Source organism: Myxocyprinus asiaticus, chromosome 15 (assembly GCF_019703515.2).
Source record: "Myxocyprinus asiaticus isolate MX2 ecotype Aquarium Trade chromosome 15, UBuf_Myxa_2, whole genome shotgun sequence".
NCBI lineage: Eukaryota > Metazoa > Chordata > Actinopteri > Cypriniformes > Catostomidae > Myxocyprinus > Myxocyprinus asiaticus.
In genome coordinates, this window is record NC_059358.1 from 23117725 (window position 1) to 23141988 (window position 24264).

Sequence of the window (24264 nt, forward strand, 5' to 3'; positions counted from 1 at the left end):
CTCCTCTCTGCACAATGGCACGTTTCAATTAGCAAGCATTTGCAAGACTGTTGAAAACGGAATCCTCTGTGCCTTAGCCAAATCACCATTTTGTTTGACGTTTCGTAGTAAGTGTAAAGAGAATGAAGACCATTTTCTTTATCTGCATTATTAAGGCCTTCAAATGTTTTGAGCAACAAGCATTAAACTGATATTGCACAAGTACAATCTAAGTTCAACTAAGGGCATCTGAGGGCTACAATTTCCCCTGATCTTTCGTCATAATTAGAGCACCGCTCCATCGACAGTACAGTATGTTGCGATGAAGTTTATCGGGGCTGTAGAAGTTAGCCAGAGACATATTACCCGCGCATGCGCACAAAAGCACCATCAGCTCTAAATAAGAGTTACGAGAGAAACGAGGTGAGTTGCACGTTTATCAATAAATATTACGTTAGTGTCGTCACTCATGCAGTAAACAACGGTACTAACACAGAGCGCGTTCCTTGTTTAACAATTTTCAACCAACGCGGTTATTTTCAACGACGTTCAAACCACGTAAAGATAAATAGAAGTGACAAGTTTGTGCAGAAGAAATTAAAAGCATGCAATTTGTTATTTCCCGAGTTTCTGCGCATCCGAGTTGTTATGTTTATATAGTGATGAATGACAACCCCTTCAAAGTGCCACGGGGAATGTTTTTCTTTGGAATAAGCACGTGAAACTGTTGATTTGGTTTATTGTAGGCTGCTAATGTTACAGCTAGCCGGGGCTATCAGTCGGGCTAACGACATTCAGTGACAAGGGGAAAGTAAGGTGTTTGTTGACGGAGGAGAAAACATTACGCTTTAATAGAACAAGTTGTACACTCGGCCTCCCCGTGTTGCTTGAAGGTCCGAGCGACGTAAACCAGACCAGAGAACTGTAATAATTTACATACTTTAAACGTGTCGGCGGCCCTTTGCAGTCCTCCGCCATTTTGTGTGTCAGTCGAATGCTAATAATGGGCGCTCAATGCACTTTATTTATGCGCAGAATAAATTTCACTCTCAGTTGAAACATGCAAACAAACGTTTATAAGTGCGACTGATGATCTTTTGGGTGCTGCGCCGTCACTGCACAGCCTGAGATTTGGAGAAAATCTTGATTTACGATAAACGACAGGTCAAGAACGTTATTACAGTATTACCACAAGTATACACCTGGTAACGTGCGTAAACGAAGACTTTAATCTTTGAAAACAAATTCATATTGAATATTTGTCTTTTAACTTATTACCCTTACTATCTGCGCTCTTTTAAAGCTCAGATTTAACGAGATTCTTTAAAAACAAGGAAAAGCCGAACTTGTTCGTCTAACTTTACTTTTACTCGCTTTTCAGCATTAATAACATTCAAATAAGTTTAAGTGCGTCAGTGAGATTCCACATACATGTCTAGTCCACTGCAATTAATATCGTAAACAAGTATAAATGCAGATTTCTGTCCTCGTTTAAGCGCTAGATGCAATCCGTACTACAAGTAGCAGTCGCCCTCTAGCGGAATTGTATGTGTAACTACAAGCGACGCGCAGGTATTTTTGTTAACCCGAGTTGCGGTCGTTTCTTCGGCTTCAGTCAAAACATGGTTTTCGAAGCGAGTTTTGTTCATATAGATCCAGACATCGTCCTTTTTGAATATTAAAGATGTCCGTTTTTTTGTTAATTGTTAAAAACGATGCATGTTGAGCTCTTTCATGTTTGTTGTAAAAAGGTAAATCGTAAATTTCTCTCAAGTGGAAGTGGTTGATTAGGCCTATAAAGATTTCAGTCATTTCAGTTTCAGCTGACATTCTGGCTGTTTATAATGGTCGTTTAGAGCTTTGGTCACTGAAGTTATTTCTATCAGACAGGCATATCGCGCGACTCATCATCATGAATTAACGTTTTAATTGAAAGTGATTCTCTTAAAATTTTTCATCTTTTCTTTTAGCAACAATCTGGGTTACACTGAGGCAACTACAATGTAGGTGAATGAGGCCTATGTGAACATTAAAATGTTCACTTTTTAGCCACAAGACGTAAACAGTTTGCATGTCTAAAGTTATATCCTATTTTACAACTTCGTTGCCATGACGATGTAACGCTGTAATCCCACAAAAACGACCATTTAAACAACTTTACAGATCTAATCTTCTTTAACAGAAGAATTAATCCAAGTGTTTTTATAAAATCATATGCTTCACATTTCTGCCTTTAAACTCTCTAAAAATAGGCCCCACTCACTTCCATTGAAAGTGCCTCACTGTAACAAACAATTTTTGCTTCTTCTTTTTTATAAGTAGGGACAAATCGAAATTAATTTTTGTGGTAATCAGCATCATGCCTCAAATGATATTGATTGAGCTTAACTTGTATTGAACCCAGAATATTCCTTAAACACAAACAATTTTGAAGGAGCTAGTCATGATTGTTGATTCAAATGGCTATTTATTCCTGTCTTTTATCCTCTGCTGGTTTCACTTAGTTTGTACACTTAGTCGAACTCTTTATTGCCTTTTTTTTTTTTTTTTTGCTGCCATACTGTCTGGTTCAGCATATGTATCTCCGTCTCTCATACTACTGTCTGTTGTTAGTAGTAAGTTCTCTTAAACATTCACCCACCCACAGAGGATTAGATGTAGTGCATCTTGATGAATGTTGGTTGACTGTCTTCCTGTGTAAAATATTCTTGTCACTTGCTTACTTTAGACATCTTTCTATGTCACAATAGTATCTTTTTCTCTTTTGTCCTCACTCTCTCAGGCAAAGATGGGAGACACATCTACCGGAAATGGCCCTGCCACCGGTGCAGATTTTGACATGATGAGTGCTCTTGACTGGAAGGATGGCATAGCCACACTGCCTGGGAGTGATATTCGGGTACAAAAGTGTAGTAAATATCTATTCTCAGCAGCAGTTCTTAGCATAGGCAATGTTGACATAATAATGATAATATTTGTGAATAGCATTATATGCATATACTGTATATAAAATATATAATGCATATACAGTTGTGCTCAAAAGTTTGCATACCCTGGCAGAAATTTTGAAATTTTGGCATTGATTTTGAAAATATGACTGATCATGCAAAAACATTTTTTATTTAAGGATAGTGATGATATGAAGTCATTTATCATCATGTAGTTGTTTGGCTCCTTTTTAAATCATAATGATAACAGAAATCACCCAAATGGCCCTGATCAAAAGTTTACATACCCTTGAATGTTTGGCCTTGTTACAAGGTGACACACAGGTTTAAATGGCAATTAAAGGTTAATTTCCCACACCTGTGGCTTTTTAAATTGCAATTAGTGTCTGTGTATAAATAGTCAATGAGTTTTTTAGCTCTCACGTGGATGCACTGAGCAGGCTCGATACTGAGCCATGGGGAGCAGAAAAGAACTGCCAAAAGACCTGTGTAACAAGGTAATGGAACTTTATAAAGATGGAAAAGGGTATAAAAATATATCCAAAGCCTTGAAAATGCCAGTCAGAACTGTTCAGTCACTTATTAAGAAGTGGAAAATTCAGGGATCTCTTGATACCAAGCCAAGGTCAGGTAGACCAAGAAAGATTTCAGCCACAATGCAAGAAGAATTGTTCGGGATACAAAGAAAAACTCAGAGGTAACCTCAGGAGAAATACAGGCTGCTCTGGAAAAAGACGGTGTGGTTGTTTCGAGGAGCACAATATGATGATACTTGAACTGAGCTGCATGGCCGAGTTGCCAGAAAGAAGCCAATGCCACAAAAAAGCCTGGTTACAATATGCTCGACAACACCTTGACACGCCTCACAGCTTCTGGCACACTGTAATTTGGAGTGACGAGACCAAAATAGAGCTTTATGGTCACAACCATAAGCGCTATGTTTGGAGAGGGGTCAACAAGTATTGTGCTCCTTGAAACAACCACACCGTCTTTTTCCACAGCAGCCTGTATTTCTCCTGAGGTTACCCGTGGGTTTTTCCTTGTATCCCAAACATTTCTTCTGGCAGTTGTGGCTGAAATCTTTCTTGGTCTACCTGACCTTGGCTTGGTATCAAGAGATCCCTGAATTTTCCACTTCTTAATAAGTGATTGAACAGTACTGACTGGCATTTTCATGTTTTGGATATCTTTTTATATCCTTTTCCATCTTTATAAAGTTCCATTACCTTGTTACGCAGGTCTTTTGACAGTTCTTTTCTGCTCCCCATGGCTCAGTATCGAGCCTGCTCAGTGCATCCACGTGAGAGCTAACAAACTCATTGACTATTTATACACAGACACTAATTGCAATTTAAAAAGCCACAGGTGTGGGAAATTAACCTTTAATTGCCATTTAAACCTGTGTGTGTCACGTTGTGTGTCTGTAACAAAGCCAAACATTCAAGGGTATGTAAACTTTTGATCAGGGCCATTTGGGTGATTTCTGTTATCATAATGATTTAAAAAGGAGCCAAACAACTGTGATAATAAATGGCTTCATATCATCTCTATCCTTAAATATAAGAAAGTTTTTTTGCATGATCAGTCATATTTTAAAAATCAATGCCAAAATTTCACAATTTCTGCCAGGGTATGCAAACGTTTGAGCACAACTGTAATACATATATTTTATTGCCCCTTAAAGGGATAGTTCACCCAAAAATGAAAATTCTCTCACCATTTACTCTCATGTCATCCCAGATGTGTTTGACTTTCTGCAGAACACAAACAAAGATTTTTAGAGAATATCTCAGCTCTGTTTGTTCATACAATGCAAGTGAATGGTGACCAAAAGTTTGAAGTTCCAAAAAGCACATAAAGTCAGTATAATTCACATATAAAGTCCATATGACTCCAGTGGTTTAATCCATGTCTTCAGAAGAGATCTTATTGGTTTTGGGTGAGAACAGACCAAAATATAACTCCTTTTTCACTATAAATATTGACATCTGCAGTCTCTTTGGCAATCATGATTTCAAGCTTGTTTGCACTTCCTAGCTCCACCTAGCACTCAGCGTATGTGTTAAGTGCTAGGAAGTCTTATCGAGCTTGAAATCATGATCATGCCTAGAGACTGCAATGGCAAGATGTAGAGTAAAAAAGGACTTCAATATTGATCTGTTTCTCACCCCACACCTATCATATCACTTCAGAAGACATGGATTAAACTACTGGAGTCATATGGATTACTTTTATGCTGACTTTTTTGTTTTTTTGGAGATTCAAATTTCTAGTCACCGTTCACCTGTATTGTGAGGTCCTACAGAGCTGTAATATTCATCTAAAAATCTTAATTTGTGTTCTGCTGAAGAAGAAAGTCTTACACATCTGGGATGGCATGAAGGTATGTAAATGATGAGAGAATTTTAATTTGTGGGTGAACTATCCCTTTAACTGACAAGTGAAGAGTCATGTGAGGAACTTGTTTGACTATTCTGCCCTGAATCAACATGTTGATATTAATATAATAAATATTGTCTTAATATTGAGTTTGTTTGTTTTTAAAGTTTCAGATGACTGAATTTGGCACCCTGGAGATTGTCACAGAGGTGGGGCCTAAAGAAAAAGAGGAGGAGCCTACAGATCCACAGCCTCAAACTAAAGCCATCAACAATAGCCATACCCCTGAACAAAACAAACCTTCAGATCAGACTGCAATGCCTCAATCAACTACAGATCATCAGACAAATACTGTGGGTGAGTACTTGTAAAATGCACTTATTCCTACGAAATTGATCAACTTTGTTTACACTTTAATTTGTTTACGGATTTCTCTTGCTTTTGCCAGTTTCCACTGACCCCCACAGGCAGGCAGAAGCCGACAACACTAGGAGCCCCAGCATGGAGGAAAGCCCCAGCGTGAGCACAGTGCCAAATGCAGTGATTGCTCCCTGCACTGAGGTGGCAAACTGCAGGTCCTGTGGTCACTCTGGTTCACGGGAGTCTTTCCTGCAGGGGAAATTTTGCAGCGCTCCTTGTGTACAGCCTACCAGTGGCAGGTACATGCATTTATTGACACTCACAGAGATCAGCCAGTTGCAAGCATTGCATTTTTATGGTGTATTTCTAAGTTTTTGAGTGTGTTTGTGAAGGTCAACCCCAGCTGAGGCAGTCGAAGGAGAGCGCTTAGGTAAACGTGTGAGGAAGAAGAAAAAGATGTTTATGGATTGTGGGGATGAAGAGGAGGACAACATAGAGGAGGAAGAGGTGACACATACACCTTCACACTTTTTAAAGCAAAGGAAGACACATCCTTTCTGAACAGGATGTACTAAAGTGGAATGTACTGAATTGCTCTGACAAGTTATTTATTTGTTTTATTTTTTCATTTCCAGGAGAAGATTAAATCTTCGAAGGGCAGAAGGACAGCTAAAATAGCTAGACTAGGTTGGTAATGTCCATGTAACACACAAACACAGATTTTTTTTTTCATTATATAGTAAAGGAGGACATCTGACTCCCATTGATTTCATACCAGGATAATGTTATTTTCTATCTCCTAAGCCTACACTTAAACCTAACATCACCTGGCCCAGTTATGAGGTCCAGCTCACAAATCAGTGTTTGACAGGTTTCACTATATAAGTAAGGAAAGTTTTGAATAGTGATGACATTTTATGTATAGCAAAACCTGCACACACACACACACACACACACACACAGAAACACAAACTGTGGCTGGATAGTATTGCATGCTTTGTGTTGCTTTGACTAAATAGTATGTCCAGTTTCAGACTGTAATTTATCCCATGTGTTATTAGTTATCTTACTTTTGTTATGTTATACCATTTGAATGCCTTTTTTAAGAAGATATATAAAGTGCCTGTTTGTGATGCTGTTTCCATAGTGACAGCACCTCCTGTTAAGAAGAAAATGTGGAGTTGGTCAGCTTATTTGGAGGAGGAGAGAGCAATTGCTGCTCCCTTAAAACTTTTCAAAGAGGTCAGACACATAGTGTATATTTCTTGTGTTTCTGTATTAAAGCGATATGAATTTACATTGAATGATCTTCATGATTAGGATAGTTAGTTTGCCACTTATCCTTAGCACTCACGTCATTGATCTCATTTATGATGCCTGAATTGCTGTTTGGTGAATCAAGCAGCAGAATGTCACTCAGATCCAAGGTTCTGTGATTCTGTGGTCCCCTTTTAATGACTTTTCCATCTAATTCTCTACTTCAGGAAGTTACCACCCATGCTAGTTGATATTGAGCAAGTGATACAGAAACCAAGTGTTATTTAAAAGAAAATAACACTTTCTGACCATGAAATCTAGGAAATCTAATAACTTTGTATTTGTGTGTGTGTACTACAGCACCAGTCGTTTCCTCAGAGCAGGAATGGATTTAAAGTTGGCATGAAGCTGGAGGGATTGGACCCTTGTCACCCTTCTCTCTTCTGTGTTTTGACTGTTGCAGAGGTAACCTAGTGTCAAATTTTACAGAGTTTGTTTGTGATACATTCAAACCCATCTTTTTCTATGTACGTATTGTAGTATAGAAATTTATAGAGATTTGATTTTCCTGACATATCTGACTATTCCAGGTGCAAGGTTATAGGATTCGGCTTCACTTTGACGGTTACCCTGAGTGCTATGATTTCTGGGTAAATGCTGACTCATGGGATGTGAAGCCGCCGGGCTGGTGTGAGAAAACTGGCCTCAAGCTATTGCTGCCAAAAGGTACTTAATGTACTTAAAAAAGAGTGACTGTGAATTAAACCGTTGTTTAGAATGTACAATTAGATGCAAAACACCCCATGTGCAGAGCTCTACTTTTGTGCTCTGTAACATAATAGATGTGTTCTATAAAATTTTTCTTTATGTATTAAAGGGATAGTTCACCCAAAAATAAAATTCTCTCATTATTTACTCACCCTCATGCCATCCCAGATGTGCATGACTTTCTTTTTTGTGCAGAACACAAACTAAGATTATTTCAGCTCTGTAGGTCCATACAATGCAAGTGAAAGGTGGCCAGAACTCTGAAGGTCCAAATATCACATAAAGGCATCATAAAAGTTATAACCAACAATCATGCCATGCTCCAAATCACTGAGATCACATATTTTCCCCATTCTGATGGTTGATGTGAACATTAACTGAAGCTCCTGGCCTTTTTCTACATGATTTTATGCACTGCACTGCTGCCACACGATTGGCTGATTATCGCATGGATGATTGTTGGTGCCAGATGGGCTGGTTTGAGTATTTCTGTAACTGCTGATCTCCTGGGATTTTCACACACAACAGTCTCTAGAATTTACTCTGAATGGTGCCAAAAACAAAAAATATCCAATGAGTGGCAGTTCTGCGGATGGAAATGCCTTGTTGATGAGAAAGGTCAACAAAGAATGGCCAGACTGGTTCGAACTGACAGAGTCTACAGTAACTCAGATAACCGCTCTGTACAATTGTGGTGAGAGGAATATAATCTCAGAATGCTATTCTGGGTTGGTGCTGTTTTGGCGGCATGAGGGGGACCTACACGATATTAGGCAGGGGGTTTTAATGTTGTGGCTGATCAGTGTGTGTGTGTGTGTGTGTGTGTGTGTGTCTATATATATATATATATATATATATATATATATATATATATATATATATATATATATATATATTATTATTTATTTTTTTTATTTTTATTTTTTTTTTGTATAAAGAAATTACATTTACTGCACACGCTCTAAGCTGTAATAATTGTAACTGATATGTTTGCCTATAGGCTGCAAAGATGGCGAGTTTAACTGGAACACATATGTAAAGAACTGTAGGGGTCAACTGGCCCCCAAACATCTCTTTAAAAGTCTTAATACAGTAAGTCACCTTTTGTGCACAATGCTTGTACGAGAGAATAAGAGAGGAGGTTTTTTTGTTTCATGTTGTCCTCCTTGATCCTTTGTTAAATGTCATATTTAGTCAGTCACGCCATCAGGATTCCGTGCTGGGATGAAACTAGAAGCAGTAGACAGGAAGAACCCATCACTTATCTGTGTTGCAACCATTGCTGCTGCTGTCGACAACCGGCTCCTCATCCACTTTGACAACTGGGATGATACATATGATTACTGGTAAGAAAGAAGAGTGTGTCTTTGTGTTTATTGAAATGTCCCCATTAGTGTGTGTGGGTGTAAATCTGTATTTGTTCTCAGGTGTGAATCCAGCAGTCCATATATTCACCCTGTAGGGTACTGTGAGGAGGTAGAGTTAACGCTGACCACACCTGCAGGTGAGACTTACTTTTAATTAAGTTTTCACGCCTGTGGTCAGTGCATAATTTAGATTTTTAATTGTAGCTTTTTTTTTTTTAAATAAATTAGGGTTTTTCTATTTTTTTTTTTTTTCCAACTCGAATAAGCATGACAACTTACAGGATATTAGAGTTATTTAAAGTCTGTTCATGTCTCTTTCTCTTAGAGTATAAGCACCCAAAGGCTTTCTCTTGGGAAAAATACCTTGAAAAAACTGGAACCCAGGCTGCACCAGCCAGAGCCTTTAAACAGGTTGGTTTCCCCCATTAAACCACAAGAGATGTAATACAATAAATGAATGTCCTTTACAATTGGTAAAATGTACTTTAACCTTTTCATGAGTAGGGTCTAAATTCCTCTGCAGTGCCCCCTGGAGTGAGTTATTTTTGCACGTGAAACTGTACAGCCGGTAGAGGGGGGCAGAGTGTAGACGAGTATTATTTTAATTTTTTTAATTTTATTTAAATTTTTGACTTCTTGTCATAAAAAAATACTGTATATAATATAGTAAACATGTGAACAAATGGGTTATGTCTGCTGTACTGTTTTTGTTTTATTTATTTAGTTTTTATAGCTGTAAAAATACAATTGAACAAGTAATATCAGCAGTCCTGTTTGCCTATGCACTTTGACATCTCAGACATTGTGTGTGTGTGAGTGTCAAGGGCTAATGTAAACAGACTTGGCTGCGTGCATCGGATAATCATGCTCGATCAGCATGTTTTCACTATGAGTATAAGAGTTTTAAACTGTTATTGTGGTGCTTTTGTGATAGTTTGGCAGAAAACAAACGTTTGAGTTGCTGTTTGTGTGAATGAAAACCGCATCTCCATCTAATCAGCAGACGTGGCTGCGTGCATGGGAAGATCACGTTTGGATATGATGGCTGTGCATTTACAAGCTGTAAACTGTTATCGTGGTACTTTGGTGACAATTTGTCTGTTTGTTACATAAATTAAACATAATATGTGCTTGAAAAGACTCTTTGAGTAGCTGTTTGTTTGACGAATGACAACCACTACTAATGTAAACAAATGGCAGCACGCATTGGAGGAAGATCGCGTTTGATGTATTGACTGTGCGCATAAGAGCTCTAAATGTTTTATCATGGTACTTTGGTGACGAGTTGGATGTATGTATATAAAATAAACTTATTCTGTGTTTTAAAAGACTATGAGTAACTGTTTGAGCTAATATAAATAACAGACGCTTGACCAGCACAGCTTGTGTCTGCATGAAAGCCAATTTGAATCTGGCAGCTTGTAACTTAACTGGCTGTTTACGAAAGGGTCAAAGGTACTAAAAGTTGGCATCATTCAAAAACAACTTGTACAACATAGAACTTAGATGTTAAAATTTACATTACACAGCATATAGAGTGTTTCTCTGATCTAGTTTGAAGTTTGGGGCAGTTTGATTGTAAATTAAACGAAAATTCACCAAAATCAGCATAAACAATATTTAAATATATATTTTTTCAATATCATGTAATATTATCCTTTAAAAAAAAATTCTGTTTTTATTCTCAACATCCACTGATCTCTTGCCCTCCAGAGACCGCCACATGGTTTCCAGACCGGGATGAAGTTGGAGGCGGTGGACAAACGGAATGCCATGCTCATCCGTGTAGCCACCATCGCTGACACAGAGGACCACAGAATCAAGGTTTAAACAAACGGAGTGTCTATTTGCACCCCAGTGTAAATAGCATCTACCACAAAAGCCAGCTATTTACACACCAATAGTCTGGTGGAACCACTGAAATATGCGACAAACTGATCATTAGATGTCGCTGCAGTTGCGTAGGCTGCAGAGACTGTGTGTGATTGTGTAGTGCTGTCATAGCGACAGCAGATTGAATCCAACTTTTGTCTCACTCTTTTTCCCATTCAGTTTCCTGTTTCCACTCTTAATATTTCCTTTAATACTACTTAAAATAATAGATAAAGATGTTAATTTTCATCACAGTGATTTGGTCACGGTGAATGTTGAGGAGTGCAGAGAAGGGTTTGATCTGGAGACGGAGTCTGTCTTTCGCATTCGTTCCCACGGCTCGGCATCGCATGTGTGTACATCGCATCACTGTATTACTAATATTGTAGTAACCATGTTCTTTGCAGAAACCATAGTTTTAATGCAATTAACAATGGTGTTGTTAGTACAGTAATATGATGCTAATATAGTAACCATGGTTAATTTTGTGGTTACTGTAAATTGACAAAAAATACCTTGGTGAAACAATGGTTACAGTAGTGAAACCAAGGTTATTTTTTTCTAAGGTTAGGTTTAGGGGTAGAGGTTAATGTATTGTGTCTGTGGGACTCTAAATAAACACAATAGACACACTGCAGTGATGCCCATACTGTATGTTAATATTTAAATATGTGTGCAAATAGTATTTGACACTATTTTCACCAGGATGCAATTAGTATCTACAATTATTTGCACCAGGGTTCTTTAAATCAAATGTGAAGGGTTGCCGCTACAGGAAAAAAAACTGATGAAACACCATTGCGTCGGGTGGTTCTTCGCCTCCACGTCATGCATTAAAATAATTTAATGCACACCTAGCCATGGATTATCCATTACATCTAATATAGTGAACAACCACGACAAAAAAAAAAAAAAAAAGTAATATTTTAGTGCAGTAGGTATACAGTATGTTCGCTAACTTTGTGTGTGTGTGTTTATAAAGATCCATTTTGATGGATGGAGTGATGAGTATGATTATTGGCTAGATGCTGATAGTCCAGAGCTGCACCCTGTGGGCTGGTGTCAGAAGACAGGTCATCCTTTACAGCATCCCAATGGTAACAGACTCTCCTACACACATAGATGCATACTGTATATACAGTGTTTCTGCGACATGTTCTTGGATCAACATCCTTTTTGGTCCTGGAATGACATTCCTATCAACCAACCCGATTTTAGGGTTAGGTTTAGCGTTAAAGGGATAGTTCACCCAAAAATGAAAATTCTCTCATAATTTACACAATCATGCCATCCGAGATGTGTATGACTTTCTTTCTTCTGCAGAATGCAAAGAATGATTTTTAGAAGATTATTTCAGCTCTGTAGGTCCATACAATGCAAGTGAATGGCTGTCAAAATTGTGATGCTCCAAAATGCACATAAAGGCATCAAAAAAGTAATCCATAAAAATCCAGTGGGTAAATCAATGTCTTCAGATGCGATATGATAGGTGTGGGTGAGAAACAGAACAATATTTAAGTCCTTTTTTTGTTAGAAATTCTTCTCCATGCCCAGTAGGTGCCGATATGCATGAAGAATGTGAATCACCAAAAACACAAGACGAAGAAAGTAAAAGTTAAAGTGGAGATTGACTGGGCAGGGAGAAGAATTTATAGTGAAAAAAGGATTTAAACATTGAGCTGTTTCTCACCCACACCTATCATATCGCTTCTGAAGTCACGGATTAAACCACTGGACCTACAGAGCTGAGAAATTCTTCTAAAAATCTTCATACACATCTGGGATGGCAAAAGAGTGAGAAAATGATGAGAGAATTTTCATTTTGGGTTAAATATCCCTTTAATATTACAGTTAGTGGTTTGTGCTCCATCCTTAACATCCCATCCTTAATCTTTGGGGTAGATTATGGTTATGGTTATAGGGTTAGGACAGTGTTTGTTGACAGGAATGGTGTTCCAAGACCATCAAAAGATGTTCATCCATGAAAATGTCTTACTTGACAAAATTGCTGTTAGTGTTTTGGCACCCCACTGATCATATTGATTTTTTTCTGCTCAGTTCTCTGTGATATTGACTACAAAAGTCCCTTTGTTATTATACCTTATCAGGACCCAGAGATTCTCCAGTCCCACCAGGACAAGGCTGCCCTACCCCAGGATGCAACGGTGTCGGACACATTAGAGGACCTCGATACGGGACACATTACACGTAACTTACGCACTCGCTGTAACAAATAAAACTTATTCTGCACGTTCAAGTGCAAACCAGCCTCTCCCTCATTCTCTCTGTCAGGGCGGTGAGTTGTCCATACTCAGATCTGAATTTGAATAAGGACGGGCTGGTGCCAGACAGACTGATTGGGGAGAGACCCGTCACGCTTAGTGGACCCCCACGCCACCGCCGTGCTGAAACCCTCACTCAGATACACCCTACCACACCCAGTGCCAGCACCCCAGAACCCCCTGACACCACTGCAGACACCTCTCTGCAAGTTCGGTCAGTGCGTTAGCAGAGTGTGAGAGCATCAGCAATTGTACAAAGTAGCACTTCTCTCTTACACACACAACACACATATACTCACAACCCACTCTATTTCTTATTCCTCTCTGTACTTTAGCTCTGGCACTGCCCCCAAATGTGCTAAACCACCTCAGGTGAAGCAGGAAGGTGACGGGAAAGGTAGAGATCTCTTTTTCAGTTTAGATTTTTCTAATTCAGTTTCCTAAATAGGTGAAATTTTGACTTTCTGGTTAATGTGCCCTCTGAGAATATTGTACATGAGAATGTTTTTAAAGCATCACTTGATTAGAGACAGGCCGATATTAACCAGATGAATATTTGGCCATTTTGAGATTATTATCTGTCAGTCAACAAAAGTGGTATATTGCTTATGTAAAGGCTAGTGTATACTTTGTTTGTCCATGTGAATGTTATGTCTAGCGCTCGGCTGAGCGCTCTAGCCTTTCAAAGCACACTCTTTTGACCGAACCCATACTGATGCATTCAGCGCATGCACTATAGGACAGCTTTGTTATACTCTTTACTGCAGTGAACTCCAGATGCATGCTCAGAAAACAGGCACAGACACTGTCCACCTATCTCAGACATTGTCTGCCTATCGTAGTCCTGCGATCGAGCCCCTCTGTTACGGACTAGTGAACTTGTGAATGTGTTCATTTAATTAAAAAATATTTTTGTTTTAATTATACATGTGCTTTATATTGGTCATCAACCACCCTACTGTCTAGATGTTGGTATTGAAAAACGGTCGACCACTATAAGTGTGTTTTTTTATTGTAGATTCTCTGCAGCAGCTCCTGCATGAATCTGTGTTCTGTGGATGGGAGCCATCAAAGTTTCAACTATGCTGGGAAAAGCATGGCAAACTGCTTCCTGAAGCTTTAGGCCTTACCGCCAAGAGAGTAGCCAAGTGGAGCACAGAGGAGGTAACACACACACACACACACACACACACACACACACATGTTGACATGCTTACACCAATGTATGTTTCATAATCCTGAACTGGAAAAGTTAACAATGCCACATGTGTGTCTCCTCTTTTGTACTGTTCTGTCAGGTTGCAAGTTTTGTGAGAGGGTTGCCTGGCTGCAGGGAGCATGCTGCCACCTTCAGGAAGGAGGTAATTAAACGTTCACATTTTTCTTTAGAAGTCAGTTATAAACTGTGTAAAGCACTGTCTCTTCTGAGTGGAGGAACCACTTTGCACAATGCATGAGTAAGTGATTATATGTAATTAATAAAGAAAATAATTATTGACCTTTTTCCTGCAGCAAATTGATGGCGAGGCCTTCCTGCTCCTTACTCAGTCCGACATTGTAAAGATACTGAGCATAAAGCTTGGCCCAGCTCTCAAAATCTACAATTGTATCCTCATGCTGAAGAGTGCGGATGAGGAATAGACTTGCTTTCTATCAAACTGGACACATGCAAAAACCTAACAGCAACCTGCTGCTCATTCAAACAGTGTGTTTGAAGATTCTTCATGCCCCCATCAATGAATCCAGCCCTCATATTACTCAAAGAGCAGATAAACATGACTCCAGTCATTGGTATATTAGTGTGATTTATGGAAAAATTTGCCAGTTGTACAGACAATAAGTGATCATAAAAATGACAGCTCTTAAGGCTGATTCAGAGCTTTTGTCTTATGCTATCTGTATTAAATCCTTATGGATTTACAAACCATTTTCACTTCAGTACTCATTAACACGTCCCCGCTTTTCTCTGCTTTTGCTCTTAATTAGGTCTGCTCGTTTGCTTTGTAAATAGATAATCTGATTCATATTAGACTCTTGGAGGGGAGAGTTTACCATACTGAGGCACCTTAAAATGCTAAAACTGGATTCTTCCATTGTTAATATTTATGATTTTATGGTTACTGAAATTGGTAATTGTGTTTGGTGTTGGAGACATGAACAAAAGCTGCAATAGTGGAGCTTTTACTTGAAATGTAAAAAGTTATTATAATTATTTTTCTTTTTAAATGCAAAAAGACCATTTGTAATTGAAAAGACACTGACACTCATCTAGAATAACCCAAATTATCCTGTTTAAGACCACTAGAGGGCAGTGGGAGTGTGTGTGTGTGTGTGTGTGTGTGTGTGTGTGTGTGTGTGTGTGTGTGTGTGTGTGTGTGTTTGTACATGTGTGTGATTCAGAATTTTGCCAGCATGAGTGTGTGAAAAATATTGTATAAATGTATGCTTGCATCTAATGTCAGGGAATTTTTGCTCTGGGCAAATCTGGAATTGCATGTCTCAGTTTGTATTTACTTTATGTAATTGTATAGCAAATTGGTCACTGTGCTAACTTAACAGACACTGCAAATAGAATTGGAAATAGATGTGTGAGTGTGTGTATTTTAAGCCTCCGAAACCCTGACATTTTGCCTTGTTACAACCATTCCTAAAAAAAAGTCACTAGCATTGTTTTGTTGAGATTTCAGTCTTGACAGTCACCAAGCTAATTCTTTTTTACATCAACCATTGCTATGGGCATTTCACTTGATGTTGCCAATGACACTGTATTCCACTTTCCCTGATTTTACTGCAGCATCTTACTCCTCTTTCATTTACTTGTTTGGATTTGCAGTGCTTTTCAATGCTGTCATAATCGTGCATATGCAGGGTGATCCATATTAAAAGGTTCTGAAAGGGTCATTGGATACTTAAAGATGGTTGTACAAACCTCCCTGCAGTATTAAATAAATATAGAGCATGGGTTACAGACAATAATAGGAGGGCAAGGGCCTAATAAAGGCACTTTTGCAGGCTACATTTGATATCTACTAGCGAGACTGAAACAAGCAATGATGAAAATGTAAGATTATCTTTGGGAAATCCTCATCAGAGTAGTGTGGTTAAGGACAGGGTTATGGTCAGAGATAAAGCAAGTTAATGTCAGGTTTGGATTATTTTCTTTGTGCGTGTGTGTGTGTTTGTAGATTAAATTGTGGTCTCTCTAAAAGCAGACTGTGTGTCAGATTATGTTTCCTGTTTTTTTTTTTTTCTTTCTTTCTTTTTTTAATCTAGTCCTAATCTAATGAATGAATGGTTTGATTGAGGGAGGAGAATAAACAATGATTTCGAACAGAACTGCTTTCTTTTTTCTTTATTACACACATTTAGATGTACTAATGGAAGTGAATCTTGTCTCTAAATAGCCACCAGAATCTGCAATGGTGAGATTTTCAGCACTCAAGGAGGTAATGTTGATTGCTTTTTGTTGACATCTTTAGCTTAAAGGAATAGTCCACCCAAAAATAAAATGCTCACCCCTATGCCATCCTAGATGTGTATGACTTTTTTTTCTTCTGCAGAACACAAAGATTTTTAGAAGAATACCTCAGCTCTGTAGTTCCATGCAATGCAAGTGAATGGTGGGCAGAAATTTGAAGCTCCAAAAGGCACATCAAGGCAGCATAAAAGTAATCCATAAAACTCCAGTGGTTAAATCTATGTCTTCAGAAATGGTATGATAGGTGTGGGTGAGAAACAGATCACCTTTTAAGTCTTCTTTTTACTGTAAATGTCCACTTTCACTTCCACGTTCTTCTTGTTTTATTTTTGGCGATTTGCAATCTTCGTGCATGTCGCCACCTACTTGGCAGGGAGGAGAAATTATAGTAAAAAAGGACTTACATATTGATCTGTTTCTCACCCAGACCTATAATATTGCTTCTGAAGACATGGATTAAACCACTGGAGTCATATGGATTACTTTTTTGCTGCCTTTATGTGCTTTTTGGAGTTTCAAAGGTCTGGCCACCATTCACTTGCATTGAATGAACCAACAGATTTGAAATATTCTTCTAAAAAAAACGTCATGTTCTGCAGAAGAAAGAAAGTCATAGACATCTGGAATGGCATGAGGGCGAGTAAATGATGAGAGAATTTTCATTTTGTGTGAACTATTCCTTTAAATGGATAGCTTACCCCAAACTGTGATTTCTGTCATTATTTACTCACCATCATTCTGTTTCAAACCTATCAGTTTCTTCTGTGGAACACAAAAGGAGACATTAGACAGAATGTTTGCATAAGTCACCTTTTCATTGCATCTTTCTTCCACGCATCTAGTGTATATGAGTAACTGAATATAATACATGATTCACAATCTCAGTGAGTGAGGGGGAAAAAACTGAAATGGACCTGAATCTCATAAGAATCTAAGAATAGGTTATTCTGCCCTCCGTGGGACCAAACGGGTCTGCACAAATGTTCCCATGACCCTCTAACCACATTTCTCTCACTCACTCCCACGTCAGAAAATGCGCCTCCCCCTGAAGGATGACAGATTTAAACAGTTTCTTGATCACGGTGTGAAGACTTGTTGGAAAATGGGCGATCTCATATTATTGACACCGTTATAAGGGACCGTTATAAATTATGTGCCTCCAGTGGATGAGAAGCAACTGAGGTAAGTTTACGAGCTAACAGTTTCAGCCACTCCGTGTAAATTAGCCACTAATGTTTAGAAACGGGAGGTGTTCTGAAAAACTGACCCGCCACTCAAGATGCTCAAATGTGCGCTTGCGTAATACGCTCGATATAGTCATTTTAAAAATCACGCCCATAAAGTTAGATTCCCAACTGGTAAATGTAGTACAACAGTGTTATTGTCTGGGTTGTTGGGATGTCATGCTTGACAGTCAGTGTGTGTTCTGCTCTACCTATGTTTATACCGCAGTTATTACAGTGGTATGACATTCTGATATTTGACAAAATGTGGATCCTGTTTTTATAACACATTTGCCACAGTGATTGTACATCCTGATGAAAAAAAAAATATTCTGCCTGAAAAAAGTGCTACCCATGTTTTAACATTTGTTTTTGTTTTTTAACACAATGGTTGTACACCCAGATAAGGTTTTCCTGTTTACAAGATGTGTTATTCATGTTTGTATTTATGTACAGGGTGGTAACTCAGCATAGATAAAACTTAAACTAGCCTACCAGTAGTTCCAGACGGGTCTGATTTTCAGAACAACAGCTGAAAAGGTTATTATATTATTTTTTATTATTGTATGCTGTAGTATCATAGTATTAGTATAGTAACAGTAGTACAGTAATTGTTGCCAATTATTGTGTTTTTAAGTAAAGTATAAAGATGTAGAGAGATTGTATTGTCTTACTGACCCATGATAAAATATCAGACAATATATTTGCAGTAAACCTGAAAGGCATTATAAGAACAAAGTACTTGTAAAATAAAGGTTATGTAAGGATTTTCAAGGATTAGTTGTCTTCCCCACAAAAAAGGGCTTCCGAGAAACTGCCTGGATTACTGTAATATCACATGTATTGAATATCCAAAAAAGCAACACATGGATCTTCTTTTAGTATTGTCCTTTAAAATAACCATTTTTTTTGTATTTGTATGTTTAAAGCAATGTCATTTGTTTTTGTTCATTTTCCTGTGCAACACGCATTAACATGACAAACAACCCCAATCCCGAAAAAGTTGGGACAGTAGGCTATAGAAAATGCTAATTCAAACAAAAAGGAGTGATTTGTAAATTAAATTATTTCACCCTGTGCTATATTGAAAACACCACCACAACACAGTATTTGATTGATTTTTTTATGCACTCATTTCAAATCAGATGATTGCAACGCACTCCAAAAATGTTGGGACAGTAAAGTGTTTACCACTATGTAACATCACCATTTTTTCTAACTACACTTAATGAGTGTTTGGGTACTGAATACACTAAAGTTTGTTAAGCTTAGCAAGCAGAATTTTCCCCCATTCATCCATTATGCAGGTCTTTAGCTGTGCAGTAATATGGGGCCTTCATTTCCATATTGTGTGCTTCATAATGTGCCATACATTCTCAATTGGAAATGGCTATGGACTGCAGGCAGGCCAATCTAGCATCCACACTCTCTGCTTACACACCCATGCACTTGTAATCCGGGCATTATGTGGTTTGGCATTGTCCTGCTGGTAAACCACTTCTGAATGCACGTGATTTCCCACCACTCACACGTCACTGTCTTTAAAACCATCCTTCATCTGGAATGGATATCATCACGTGGGCTCGGGAATACTTCGGTAAGGCTTTGTCACTCAACACCATCCTGCCTGCAGTCCTGACCTTTCTCCAACTGAGAATGTGTGGTGCATTTTGAAGCACAAAATATGAAATCCCCATAAAACTGTGCAGCTGAAGATCTGCATAATGGATGAATGGGGGAAACTTCTGTTTGCTAAACTTAACAAATTTGTGTCTTCAGTGCGCATAATAAATAAAAAAGGAAAACAGGATTTGGGAAAAAAATTAAACAGATTTCAGTAGGGCCCTGCTTAAAAACACTTAAGCAATGCATGCTTAATTCAGAAACACGAAGAAAACATGCATATCTTTTCATTTATTATTTACATTGAAATGTAACTTTAAATAGGCTAAAGGAGTGTGTTCAATGGCACATTACCATATTAGCAGAATTTTTGCTGTGGTATTGAAATTGGTATCGAGAACTGTGAAATTTCACTGGTAACGGTTCAGACTACTGAAATTTTGGTATTGTGACAACACTAATCTAATATATATTTATCATTATCTTAGTGACTTCAATAACCCGCGCCCCCTCTTCCATACTTTTACAATTCTACAATTTGTAATATTTATATTTTCAAGTGTTTTGGACCTTTTTGGGATTTTTTTTTTTACTTAAATTGCAGTTTTGATCAAATTGAATGCGAGTTTTGGCCTTGAGGAAAGACAGTAGGCCTATATAAATAACTTTTTTTTTTACCTTCTTTGCTTCATTTTACTAGGATAATGTCTGAGGTGGCTGCTCCCACAGAATGTGTCTCTGTAACAGTCCTAGGGTCAGAGACTACTCACCCTACAAAGGATACAGGGCTTGTGATTGGTGGACTGCGTCTACGATCTGCACCAGGGGCTTGTTTGTTGTTTGCTGGTGTTTTGCTAATTGTAGGAATCAGCATTGCAGTGGGAGGCTATTGGAACAGTCAGCCGCGCCGACAAAAACATCATGCATCAACTGGACGCACTGCTTCAGAGAAACTGAAACTGATTGGTCCTGTCATCATGGGGGTGGGGCTATTCATCTTTATTTGTGCCAATACAATTCTCTATGAGAATCGTGACCGAGAACTACATCAAGAACGGGTCAAGGAGAAAGAAGGAGCTCAAGATCAAGACAAACAAGAGATCCTGCCACTGGTACAAACTCTGAGACATGGGATTTATAACTCAGAACGGTTCTCACAAATAGAAACAAATATGAACACACATACATTAAACTTGTCTGAACTCCACATTCATTGCTTGGAAGAAGGGGTCGACATTCCCACCCTACAGTGTTCTTCCCCATCCTCTGACTCCTGTCACTCCAGTCAGGTGAACTTGGAAGCAGGATCTCTCCTCCAAGATCACAGGAACATGGAAACACTGCCCTTGCCTGTCATTAAACTTAATGACTGCCTGATTTATTCCTTAGACCCAGAGCCTCCACCCCTCCCTGAACGCACATACAAGATGGGAGTGGAAGAGGTAACAAGGGCGGAGCTAACACAAGTGAATACCACAGACTCATCTCTTATGACCATGAGCAATGGAGAGCAAAAGGATAGGTAACTTTTGCTGTCCTTACTAAATGTCCACAGGATAAAGTGTTAATGGGGATCACAGAGGTTGCAATCTAATCATAGATGGATTGACACTGACACTTCTCCATAAGATGACAGACACTGGATTTTGGACCTGATGAGGCTGATAACAGCTTAGATGATGCTTTTCCTCTTTGGCCCGGAGAACACGACAGCTGCTTTTTCCAAAAAACTATTTGAAATGTGGACTCCACAAAACACGGTTTCACAGTCCTACTTTCCATCTCAGATGTGACAGAGCCCAAAGAAGTTGGCAGCACTTCTGGACAGTGTTGATGTATGGCTTCTGCTTTAACAGTAAAGTCTTTACTACCATCTGTGGATGCAGTGGCGAATGGGGTTGACTGACAAAGGTTTGCCAAAGTATTCCAGAGCCCATGTCATGATATCCAATACAGACGCCTGGCATTTTTTAAGACAGTGATGTTTGAGGGATTGAGATAACATGCATTCAGAAGTGGTTTTCCACCTTTCCCTTTATACACAGAAATTTGACTGGATTCTTTGAATCTTTTAAATATATTGTGTACTGTAAAAGGTGAAATTCCCCAAATCCTTCCAATTTGTCTTTGGGGAAATTGGCGAGCCTTGATCCATCCTTGCTCTTGAAGGACTAGGCTTTTTACGGAGAATCCTTATATAATATAACACGATTGCCTCACCTGTTTCACATCACCTTATTATTTCAACTCATCAGATTGTTATTATTCCTAAAATGGCCATCTCAAATTTTTTTGGAATGTGTTGCATGAGTCAATTTCAGAAAAAAATGAAAATCTTCAAAAAGCAACCCTATTGATTAGGTAAAATGGGAAGTACCTTGCTATATGCTGTTTTTGTTTGAATGCAAGACAAAGTATATTTACAAATAACTCCTTTACATTTTTTTTTTTGTTTTTTTTTTTTTGCATTCTGTCCCAGCTTTTTTGGAATTGAGGTTGTTTACTTCACAAATAGTTGTTTATTTATATTACACTTTTATATAGTTGTTCTATGAAATACATAAGCAGTGTTGTGGTGTTTGAGTGATAAATATTGTTATCTGACATTTCTTGAGAGCTACATTAGTGTGAGAGTGGCATTAGGCTCTGTAGATTTTGGTCATGTGAATTTTAAGTAATCAATTATATTTTGATCCTATTTTTTCTTTGATTCCACCCACACAAATCCAAAAAGAATAGAGACTGCACTATGTGTCATTGTGTTTGTAGTGCTGGTCTTTATAGTTCACAGAAATGTCAGAGCAAATATGAAAGGTAGCCACCCATGAGACAACAAACACAAATACACCCAAGCACAGCTTTCAAGGACCCTGCTCCTGTCTTAACTGCTCTGTGTCCAAAATGTTTCATGTGTTAGTAATTGAAAGACAAGCTTTTAAGAAGCCACAGTACATAACCATTGTTAGCCACATTCAGGCTACATCATTGAGGTCCACATTGTACAGTGGAAAATAATGCAATGTTTGATTACTGTGTGTTAATCCGGAACAACTAGCTGTGCAATTGCTGCAAAACCAGTACAGCTGTGTGGTACCCAGCATCAGAGCTTAAGAACATGGATTAAAAATCTTTGCAATAGCATCAGCCTTTAGCAACCCTTTATCAGCCAACACATGGCAACTTAAAGACCAGTTTTGTTCAAAAATGTACAATTGTTACTGCCATTTGTGCCAGTGGCAGTTATCAGAATAACATTCTACCATGCTACTACTACATTTGCCCAAATGTGCAACCAGAATACACTGCATGGAATACTGTATCCTACAATGCAAAGCACTCAACTTGACCTTCTATTCCATTCTGAGCAAAGCCAGTGTCTCTTTAAATATTGATTTCCCTCCATTTAGTCCTATTTAAGTGGTTTGCAAGGGGTGCAGTCTTAGTTGGAACTCCTCCTCTGTATTTAAAAAATAGTAGTGGATGTTTCCCAATATAATGAAAACATGAATACACATCCAGGCACACATGTGGAATTTCAGTATTAAAAAGCCATTATTAGAGGGGTTACATCTTAAAAAATCCTCTTATGTACTGTTTGAGGTCAAGCAAGTGACATTTCAAGAGTGGTTTCTAGAAGTAAAGTTTCCCAGACTATTCCTATACTTGGTTTTAGTGTGAGAAGCCTGACATAGATAAGCCAAGCGTAACGGAAGCAGTATTCAGGGTTGGGCTGTAACGGAATACATGTTGATTGTTTTTCTAGTGTGCTAGTTCAGTGTGACACATATTGTAACATACAGGCATATAAATGTTATTTCTCACTTTTTAAAAAAACTAAGTGATGCACAAAAAATATAAAACAACTATTAAAAAACAAAACAAAGGATGAGTAAAAGAATCAAAAGCACCCAAAATAAAAGTGTTGGTAATAAAAGAGATAGAAATCTAAATAAATACATTAGCCTAAATATGGAAATATGAAAGCAAGCCTAGTTAAAATCATTAATATACTACATTGTTGTCACATGACCTCACTACTTTATGGCATCCAGTTATCATTTCAAAAATAAATACAATTTAATTGAATTTCTTATCTAATTTTGTGTCAAAATGAATTATTCTTTGTCAGTTCAATCAAATAATGGGTTAAGAAAAATATTAAAATGCTGATAAAATATTAAAATATTGTTGTTGACCACAAACTGCCTTCTGTTTGCCTTCTGCCTTCCATAAAGTAGATTAGTTAAAAGTGGAGGTGTAGCACTTCAGATAAGATAATAATGACATATCACACTTAATTCCTCCGGTTGTGCCTTGCCTTTATAAATATGTATTCTAAAAGTATTCTTGTATTTGGAGTACGTTACTTTTTATTTGATGTATTCAGAATACTTTACTGAATACATTTAAGAGAGAGTATTCAGTATTCAGCCCAGAATATTTTCTTAAAGTGATCCGCCCAACCCTGGCAGTATTTTCACATATCTTGTGAAGCTGGTAATTTTCCACAGCAAGAACATAAAAAAGAAGAAAAAACTGTGCTGAGCTACCATGTATCTACATGTATTTGTCTCCGTGCCAAATCCCAGCATTTGAGAAAGCTGTATGACAGAATCTGGACAACAACATAGAAAATACCAGTATAAGCAAAAGAGCTACCAGGCTAATACAGATGTGACTGCAGTTCTTGATAAAACCCAGTTGTAGTTCTCTAACTTCTAAACTTGA

At 38.1% G+C, this 24264-nt stretch overlaps 2 protein-coding genes across 3 annotated transcripts; both read left to right on the plus strand.

Annotated features, from left to right (window-relative positions):
• Window positions 1-286: 286 nt before the first annotated feature.
• On the plus strand, window positions 287-16542 carry LOC127452863 (lethal(3)malignant brain tumor-like protein 4). Of its 2 annotated transcripts, none has more exons than XM_051718669.1 (21): window positions 287-402; window positions 2762-2878; window positions 5474-5663; window positions 5755-5965; window positions 6059-6173; window positions 6302-6353; window positions 6814-6908; window positions 7284-7388; window positions 7514-7649; window positions 8692-8783; window positions 8886-9037; window positions 9119-9195; window positions 9384-9469; window positions 10772-10882; window positions 11913-12027; window positions 13039-13138; window positions 13223-13426; window positions 13548-13609; window positions 14231-14376; window positions 14511-14573; window positions 14725-16542. In XM_051718669.1, the coding sequence occupies exons 1-21, from the start codon at window positions 352-354 to the stop codon at window positions 14851-14853; spliced, it is 2409 nt and encodes an 802-aa protein (XP_051574629.1). In that variant the 5' UTR covers window positions 287-351; the 3' UTR covers window positions 14854-16542. The 2 variants fall into 2 exon arrangements, with proteins under 2 accessions (XP_051574629.1, XP_051574630.1); XM_051718670.1 differs by having other exon boundaries at window positions 6820-6908.
• Window positions 16543-17772: 1230 nt separating this feature from the next.
• On the plus strand, window positions 17773-21966 carry LOC127452882 (transmembrane protein 200A). Its single transcript, XM_051718717.1, has 2 exons — window positions 17773-17872; window positions 20237-21966. The coding sequence occupies exon 2, from the start codon at window positions 20241-20243 to the stop codon at window positions 21060-21062; it is 822 nt and encodes a 273-aa protein (XP_051574677.1). The 5' UTR covers window positions 17773-17872; window positions 20237-20240; the 3' UTR covers window positions 21063-21966.
• The last annotated feature ends 2298 nt before the right edge of the window (window positions 21967-24264 follow it).